General features: G+C 39.7%; 1 protein-coding gene across 1 annotated transcript; it reads right to left on the reverse strand.

Annotated features, from left to right (window-relative positions):
* Positions 1–8,879: 8,879 nt before the first annotated feature.
* Positions 8,880–9,506, reverse strand: LOC107775931 (agamous-like MADS-box protein AGL62). The gene has a single exon (XM_016595740.2). It carries the CDS (start codon positions 9,504–9,506, stop codon positions 8,880–8,882), a length of 627 nt encoding a protein of 208 aa, XP_016451226.2.
* Between the last annotated feature and the right edge of the window lie 250 nt (positions 9,507–9,756).

The raw sequence follows: 9,756 nt of genomic DNA on the forward strand, positions 1-9,756 counted from the left end.
ATCGAGGTGTGAATTGTAATTTCAGCGTTATTTGACATGATACAAGACCTCGACTAAGTCCGTATTATATTATGAGACTTGTTGGTATATTCGTACGGGGTCCCGAGTACCCCGAGATTGATACGGATTGAAATCGGATCAAAATTTGGACTTCAGGAAAAATATGAAATTTGGCCTTATGGTGTAATCGCACCTTGTAATGACCCGGCCGGTCGTTTTGACTATTGCAATCTCGTTCACCATTTACTGCTCAAATTATGATTTATGGTTGTTATTTGGCTTGCCGGGGTAATTGGTTCGGGTCCGGTGATATTTTGGAATGATTTGGAATACTTAGTTCTAAGGTTTAGAATATAAGTTAAAAAGATTGGCCGGATGTTGACTTATGTGTAACGACCCCAGAGAATTTTTGCTAAGAAAATTAAGGTTTTGTGGTGACGAGGTAGGTCAATATAGTGGCCGATGCCTTGAGTCGTAAGGCGGAGAGTTTGGGCAGCTTAACATACTTATCGGTGGCAGAGAGGCCTTTAGCATTGGATGTTCAGGCCTTGGCCACCCAGTTTGTTAGATTGGATATTTCCGAGCCGAATTAAGTTTTGGCTCGTGTGGTTTCTCGGTCTTCTCTATATGATCGCATCATAGAGCGCCAGTATGATGATCCACATTTGCTTGTTCTTAAGGACACGGTTCAACACGGTGATGCCAAGGAAGTCACTATTGGAGATGATAATATATTACAGATGCAGGGCAGGCTATGTCTGCCTAATGTAGATGGTTTGCGTGAGCTGATTCTCTAGGAAGCTCACAGTTCGTGGTACTGTATTCATCCAGGCGCTGCAAAGATGTATCAGGATTTGAGGCAGCACTATTGGTGGAGGCGAATGAAGAAAGATATAGTTGGGTTTGTAGCTCGGTGTCTAAATTGTCAACAGGTAAAGTATGAACATCAGAGGCCCGGAGGATTGCTTCAGATACTTGAAATTTCGGAGTGGAAATGGGAGCGTATTACCATGGATTTCGTAGTTGGGCTCCCACGGACTTTGAGAAAGTTTGATGCTGTTTGGGTGATAGTAGATCGGTTGACCAAATCTGCGCATTTTATTCCAGTTGGTACTAATTATTCTTCGGAGCGGTTGGCTGGGATTTATATTCGTGAGATTGTTCGCCTACACGGTGTACCAGTGTCCATCATATCGGATCGGGGCACACAATTTATATCACATTTTTGGAGAGCAGTGCTGCAAGAATTGGGCAGACAGGTTCAGTTGAGTACAACATTTCATCCTCAGAAGGACGGACAGTCCTAGCGTACCACTCATATATTGGAGGATATGCTACGCGCTTGTATCATTGATTTTGGGGGTTCTTGGGATCAATTTCTGCCACTCGTAGAGTTTGGCTACAATAACAGCTATCAGTCGAGTATTCAGATGGATCCGTATGAGGCTTTGTATGGGAGACGGTGCCGGTCTCCGGTGGGTTGGTTTGAGCCGGGTGAGGCTAGGCTATTGGGTACTGACTTCGTTCAGGATGCTTTAGAGAAGGTCAAAGTGATTCAGGAACGGTTTCGCACAGCGCAGTCTAGACAGAGGAGTTATTCCGACAGGAAGGTTTGTGATGTTGTTTACATGGTTGGGGAGAAGGTTCTGCTCAAGATTTCACCCATGAAGGGTGTGTTGAGGTTCGGGAAGAAGGGCAATTTGAGCACTCGGTATATTGGGCCTTTTGAGATACTTAAGAAAATTGGAGAAGTGGCGTATGAACTTGCTTTGCCACCTAGTATATCAGGTGTTCATCCAGTGTTCCATGTTAGCATGCTCCGAAAGTATGCCGGGGATCCGTCTCTTATTTTGGATTTTAGTACAGTACAAATGGACGGTAATTTGACCTATGATGTGGAGCCGGTGGCTATTTTAGACCGGCAGGTTCAGAAATTGAGATCGAAGAACATAGCTTCAGTGAAAGTGCAGTGGAGAGGACAGCCAGTCGGATTAGCTACTTGGGATATTGAGCAGGAGATGCGGAGCAAATATTCACACCTATTTGAGACTCCAGGTATGATTCTAAGCGAGTTCGAGGACGAACATTTGTTTAAGACGGGGAGAATATAATGACCTGGCCGGTCGTTTTGACTATTGCAATCCCGTTCCCCCATTTACTGCTCAAATTATGATTTACGGTTGTTATTTGGCTTGCCGGGGTAATTGGTTTGGGTCTGGTGAGGTTTTGGAATGATTTGGAACACTTAGTTCCAAGGTTTAGAATTTAAGTTGAAAAGGTTGGCCGGATGATGACTTATGTGTAACGACCCGGGAGAATTTTTGCTAAGGAAATAAAGGTTTTGTGGTGCCGAGTTAGGTCAGTTAGTACAAAGGTTATAGAACAATGCACCGATGTGTAAAGGAACGGCGAGAATTTTTACAAGCTCGTCGCAGCTCAGACCTTTTGGGTTGAACAATGCACCGATGTGTAAAAACTTTTTTTTACCGGAAAAAGGGTCATTTTTGCGACCACTATGTAGTCGCAGAATCATTCTGCGGACCGCATAATGGTCGCAAAATGGATCAGGAGAGGGGAAAGATTTGAGGAAAATCTACGGTGCGTTATGTGACCGCAGACCTGTTTTGCGTTGCATTATGCGGCCGCTGAACAGGTATGCGGGCCGCATAATGACCGCAAACCGGGTCAGTCACGCCCAGTTTTGGAGGCCAAATTATGCGGACCGCATATGTGTTATGCGATCGCATATCTGCGTCGGAGCTTCCATTCTTTCTAATTTTTGACCCGACCCAACTTCGATTTATAGCCCTTGAAGCTCATTTTTGAGCCAAAAATCTGACATTTTAGAGAGAGGTGAGAGTATTTTAGAGAGAGAAAGTGAAGACTTAGTCATTTATCAATCAATTCTTGTTCAAGGGTTGAAGATTTCACAAGGATCTTGCTAGGGCTTCAAAGAGGTAAGAATATCTTTCCCTAATTCTTCAATTTCGGGTTTGGGGTAAAGATGGGTAATTAAAAGTTTGATTCTTGGGTGTTAGAGTATTGTTTATACATACACATACCAATAAGGTTTATGGAAGGATTATTGAGTTCAAATGGGTAAAGATTGGGTTGAAGATGGTAGAAATCTTCAAAGACTTTAATTGAAGATTTGAGGGTCGAAGTGATGTCAGAATTTGATGAAATTTGTATGGTTGGACTCGTGGTTGGATATGGGCATTCATATTTTGTAACTTTTGTTGGGTTCATAGACATGGGCTCCACGGGTAATTTTTGAGTTAATTTCGAATTTTATTGGAAATATTAGTATTTCCTTATGGAATTAATTACAATAATTGGTATTGACTGAATCGAATGAATTGTAGCTAGATACGAGGCTTTTGAAGACCAATTCTCGTGGCAAGGGCGTAGCGGAATAAAGAATTACACAGTTTGAGGTAAGTAATAGTTTTAAATATGATCCTGAGGGTATGAAACACAGGAATTTTGTGTCATGTGAATATTTTGGAGGTGACGCACATTCTAGGTGACGGGCATGTGGGCGTGCACCGAGGGGATTGTGACTTGGTCCGTCCCGTGGAAACTGTATAGTTGAATAATTTATTGTTAGCTATATGCTCTCTATGTGTTGAAGAAATTTGATTGTAAATCATGTTAGGAATCATACTTAGGCTATGTGATAGTACTGTTGGGACCCGCAGAGATCGCGTACTTGTTGAATTATTTGCTAATTGATGTCTTGTACTCAGTCATTATTTTTCTTGCGTATCATACCTCAGTCTTTCTTGATATTTGTTGATACACTATGTTATCTTTGTTTGGGCTGATCTTTGTGATTTCTGAGAGCTCGAGAGGCTGGAGAGGTTAAGGACTGAGTAAGGCCGTTGGCATATCGGTGAGGTAAGAATATTATGGCACGTGAGTTGTCCATGCAGGATATTATAGCACGTGAGTTGTCCATGCGGATTATGGATCTTGGACTATAGGAGCCCCTCCAGAGTCTGTACACCCGCAGTGAGCGCGGGTACCCATCGCGTGTGAGTGCTGAGGGCTGAGAGCCGAGCGGTTGAGCTGTTGTGATGAGTTGAGTGACTGTTGCCCTGAGAGGTTGTACTTGCTTTACATTTGTTGTTGCACTTAGTTTCTATCTGTCATTGTTGTGAAATTCTATAAAGGATTTTATAATCGGATTACATGAACTTGAATTGTATAAAGTTGATTTGACTTAAACTGCTGAATTTGAAAGCATGTCTATTCTTTATTGGAATTACTGGAAGTGAACTATAACTGTGAAGCTCGTCACTATCTTCAATTTCTTATTTATTATTGTTACTTGCTGAGTTGGTTGTACTCATACTACACCCTGCATTTCGTGTGCAGATCCATGTGCTTCTAGACATAGCAGGTGTTGATATTTTCGCACAGTAAATTTTCTGGAGATTCAGAGGTAGCTGCCGTGTTTCGCAGACCTTGTCTCTCTTTTCCTATCTCCTTGTTTATTGTATTTGGTCTTAGACTATTATAGACCGTATTTTCCAGACTTGTATTCATATTAGATGCTCATGTACTCAGTGATACCAGGTTTTGGGGAGTGTTCGTATCAGTATTTGTGAGATTTTGTTTTGTATTTAAATATTGTATTTTCAAACTTAAGAGAAATTGTGGTTTATTGAGATTTTCGGCTTGCCTAGTATCGAGATACGCGTCATCACGACAGGTAGAGATTTTGGGTCGTGACACACCTATGGTTTTTTGACCGCAGGTGCAAGCTCTCAGAAGCGAGCCTTCCATCGCAGATGCGTCCAGGCGTGGCTGGGCTTCGATCGCAGAAGCGGACAGCTCCTCACAGAAGCGTGTCCGCAGATGCACACAAAATCACGTAGAAGCGGAGGCTGGGCAAATGAGGTTCGCAGAAGCGAAACTTCTTCCGCAAAAGCATATGTGCAGGTGCGAGCCCAGGCACTGCAGGTGCGAAAATGCCTAGGCAGTGTATAAATCGAAGAGTCCGAGATTTTTCTCATTTTTAGACATTTCAAGCACGGATTAAGGCGATTCTTGGGCGATTTTCACGGGAAAACATTGGGGTAAGTGTTCCTTATCCTATATTGATTATATTTCATGATTCCATGCTCATTTATATCACGAATCCGTGAAATTTTTGGAGAAAAATCAGATTTTTATAAAATCATCCAAAAACAAAAATTTATGATTTGAAGGTCCATTTGACATCGGAATTTGATAATTTTTGTATAGTTGGACTCGTCTCGGAATGGGTGTTCGGATTTCGTAAGCTTTTTTCGAGATTTGAGATGTGGGCCCCACTGTCAATTTTTAAAGTGAATTTCAGATTTTTTCCGGAAAATTAGTAAATTCATATGGAATTAATTCCTATGATTCGTATTGAGTATATCGAATTATTTGTGAATAAATTTGAAGCTTTTGGAGTCAAATTTAAAAGGAAAAATTGTGGTCGAGTAATTGATTGAAATTGCAAAGCGAGGTAAGTGTCGTGGTTAACCATGACTTGAGGGAATAGAACCCTTAAATTATTTGTCATGTGAAATGCATGTGAACGACGTATAGGCGAGGTGACGAGTGTCTATACGTCGTCAAATTAATTATTTGCATAATTATTTGAAAATCATAAATTGTTCTAAGATACGAAATTAATTATTATAATAATTATTTCTCTCCTATTCTTTGTCAAATATTAATTTTTGAATTCCCGCAATATTGGTTACATGCTATTTGATTTATATGTCTTAATTGTTATTTGACATTTAGCATACTAAATATTAAACTGCCTATTTTCTTGTCACGACCCAAAATTTCCCACCGACGGGACCATGATGGCGCCTAACATTTCACTTGCCAGGCAAGCCAACGTTGGAGAATCATTAAACCAATTCCTTATTTCTATTCAGTAAATAACAATAATTAACTAAGATGAAATATAATAAGTGCGGAATATCATAAAATATCCTCACGCGACCGCGAAGAGTAACACTCAAACTCCAATGCTGCCTCACTTCTTCTTCGCGAACGCGGCCTAGCCCATGCGTTCGCGGTGCACTGCCTGATGGCCTTACGTGATCGCGTCTTCATCTTCGCGAACGCGAAGAGTAATTTTAGCTGAGCTCTCAGATGACCTACGCGATCGCGAAATCTCCCTCGCGAACGCGATGAAGAAAAATGTATGTAATAACACCAGAAAATCTGCCAATCTAAGTCCAAAAATGACCCGTTGAGTATCCGAAACACGCCCGAGGTCTCCGGGACCTCAACCAAACATACCAACTAATCCTACAATACCATACGAACTTAGTCGAGCCTTCAAATCACGTCGAACAACATCCAAAACACGGATTATGCACGGATTCAAGCCTAAGAACTTCTAAACTTCCAAATTCGACAACCGATGCCGAAACCAACCAAACCACGTCCGAATGACTTCAAATTTTGCACACAGGTCTGAAACGACACCACAAACGTACTTCAACTTCCGGAAATCCAATCCGACCCCGATATCAAAATTTTCACTGCCGGCCAAAATCGCCAAAATTCTAACTTTCGCCAATTCAAGCCTAATTCTACCACGGACCTCCAAATCACATTCCGAACGCGCTTCTAAGTCCAAAATCACCTAACGGAGCTAACGGAACCATCAAAATTCAAATCCGAGGTCGTTTACACATAAGTCAACGTCCGGTTTGACTTTTCCAACTTAAGCTTCTACTTTAGAGACTAAATGTCTCAATCTACTCCGAAACTACTCCGGACCCGAACCAACTAATCCGGTATATCATAATATAGCTAAAAAGCACAAAAGAAAGCAGAAATGGGAGAAACAGGGCTATAACTCTCAAAATGACCGGCCAGGTCGTTACAGTTTCTCCATAGTTAAGGGATGTAGCGTGTATAGGGGCTAATATAAGTTGTAATGGAGAAAGTATTACTATCTGTTTTGATTCTTGAAAACATGCCTAGGTTTCCTGATTTTCTTCCTTTCGGTATTCCGTCCGCATTAGACACTTCCTAGGGTTTTTTGGTGTCTATTTTAGTTAACCAAAATGCTATTTAGAATTCTAACAAAGTACTTGTGCAGTGTAATATTTCACTTAACTGCTTTCTGCTCAATTTTAGCTTGCCATGTTGCAGAATACTATTTAAGCTAACAGGACCATAGAGGATACTAACATTCTGGACATAAGCTATTTAAGCTAACAAGACCATAATTGAATTTATATTGTTGTGATTGATGTTGCATCACTTCTACATGAAAGGATTTAATTATCATGACTTAAACTATTATTTTGAGAAGCTATTAATTAAAGGATCAGGAAGAATAATAATGTATCCATTTAAAACCTGTTTGTATCATTATAAGGTAGGAAATAATTTTTGAGAAGTGCTTCTATTGGCATTGTTGCAGGCTAAGCCTGACATGATTTCCTCTGGCGCAAAACGGAAAGCTATAACACCAACAACGGAAGTTGCTAACAAGCCTTCATCGATCAGTGCTCCAAAGAAACATAAAAGCAAGGAGGCAGCATGCTCGGCATCTGCAACAACTTATTAGCAATGTTGCAAATGCAGATGACTTGAAAAAGAATGCAAATAATACAGTCGATAAAAAGCAAAACAATAAGGAGCATCAGAATAGAGAGTACAAGTTTTGGTGTGAGACATGCAAAGTAGGCACCTTCTCTGAAAAGGTAATGGAGGAACATAGGACAGGAAAGAAGCATGCTCGGCATCTGCAACAACTTATTAGCAAGGACAAGCAGTGTTCATAGAAAATGACAAGGGAGATTATTATTACTCCTCTTTATGTTTATGTTATTGTGTTAAAATTGCAGAGGAATGATTGTGTTAAGCAAAGTAAAATGTGGGAGCTTCTGCCAGACAACTAGTGTAGTAGCTTATTTTTGTTGACAAGGAAATTTGGATGTTATCAACATTACCTTTGAAAGTAAGTGGTTTTTTATTCTTCGGTATTTGGTTGGTCAGTGGAAAATATTTTTCAAGAAAATACATCAACTTATTAAAGCAGGTAAAGTACTTTTAACTTAGGAAAAAAGAACTCCAAAACAGTGAGATTTTGATACCCTTAAAACCTCCCTGCTAACAAGAAATCTACTCTTTCTCTATACTTGTAGTTAAACTATTGTAAAAGTTAATAAAAAAGTTCTTTTGGATTCTGACTAATTATCTCAAGCTGGTCAGTTGTTATAATAACAAATTGTCACAAATTTTAGCAAAATTATAAAACAAGACACTAATTTGTTGCGCTAACTAACTAGTGCTAGTACACTACAACATTTCAGCCTCCTATAGTTCCGCCTCCTATAGTTCCCTTTATTCCCTCTTCCTTAAACAGGCTTAAAATTTTTATTATAATTTAATCAGCCTCGTGAAGAGGTGCACTCCGATACCATTGATGTCCAATAGCTTTTATAGTAATGGCTGGATGTTTTTCAATAGCATATCTGCTTGACATATATGCCTTCACTCGGGCTTCAAAAAAGCAGAGAAATGTTGAAGTGACGTCCAAGCCTGTGGTCGCGATGCCGCCTCCATGCAAGCCCTCGCTCACCGAGCCGGGTTAGTTACTTACTGATTTGGTAGTTAACGAATTTGTTTATATAGTCAGGTTACCTAAAAGATAATTATAAAGGTAACTGTCTATAATTAGGATACGGAAGAAACATTATGCTATATTAATATCATTTAATAATGAAACGTCTATTGAGATCAGCCAACATCTTGTTGTTGCTTAATTGCAATACACAAACTGATAAATAAAAAACTTATACCAAAGACCACCAGTGAGGTGCCGGCTAGATTAACTTAACCAAAATAAAAGAAGGGGGGAAATACTAAAAGAATCCATGATCATAATCCAAGGTATGGTTATGAGTGTAATTTGATGCATACATAAATGGCTTGATGTCATAGTTATCAAAAATCCCAACACCATTTGCAATGAAAGAGGAACAAATACTATTCTGATGAGTGGTTACATTCTTGTTCAAGTCTTCCATTGAATCCTTTAAATGCTCAAGCTCATGTAAAGCAAGTTTACTTATAGGGGCTTCCCACCAATATTTGTTTTGCCTAGTTTTCCTCATTTGATCAAGTGTTTCTCCCTTTTTCTTCTCAACTTCAAGCTGAGCAAGAATTTGAGTGAGTTTCAAGTTGAGGTCAAGGACATTGACATGTCGTTGACCCTCGACGAAATGAAGTCGATTGGAGATTATTGAATGAGGATTTCTTGAAAGAAACCTATCAATAATGGACTCAACATTAGGGTGGCTAAAAGAGTAAACGTTTTTCGCAGGGGAGAAAACTATAATGGCGATTTTAACTCCACACAGTGTACATAATTCACTAGCTTTCTTGAAAAGTCCTGAACGGCGTTTGGAGAAGGTAACTTGGAGGTGATTCTTCATCTCTATTTTTGCAATTTTTATCTTTTTCCTTCCCATGCTAGGCTGTTTTGCCATGTCTAGAACTATAAAAACAAAGACAATTGTTCTTACAAAAGAATGCAAGAGACCAATTGTGTGGATTGAGTGTAAACATGTACTACTATTTAAAGAGGGTTTGGAGTTGAATCAAGTTTTTGCTACTGTGTGTTTTTTTACATAACTCATTTATGTATTGGTTTGGGAGTTATAATATCTTAGCGTCTTAATGCATGGATAAAGGGAAACTGAATGCACCTTAGTTGGCATATTATCATGTAATAATCAA

The sequence above is a fragment of the Nicotiana tabacum genome, chromosome 24 (genome assembly GCF_000715075.1).
Source record: "Nicotiana tabacum cultivar K326 chromosome 24, ASM71507v2, whole genome shotgun sequence".
NCBI lineage: Eukaryota > Viridiplantae > Streptophyta > Magnoliopsida > Solanales > Solanaceae > Nicotiana > Nicotiana tabacum.

Excerpts from the sequence above, each read along its gene's own strand:
- LOC107775931 (XM_016595740.2), bottom strand. The coding sequence starts at position 9,506 with ATGGCAAAACAGCCTAGCATGGGAAGGAAAAAGATAAAAATTGCAAAA.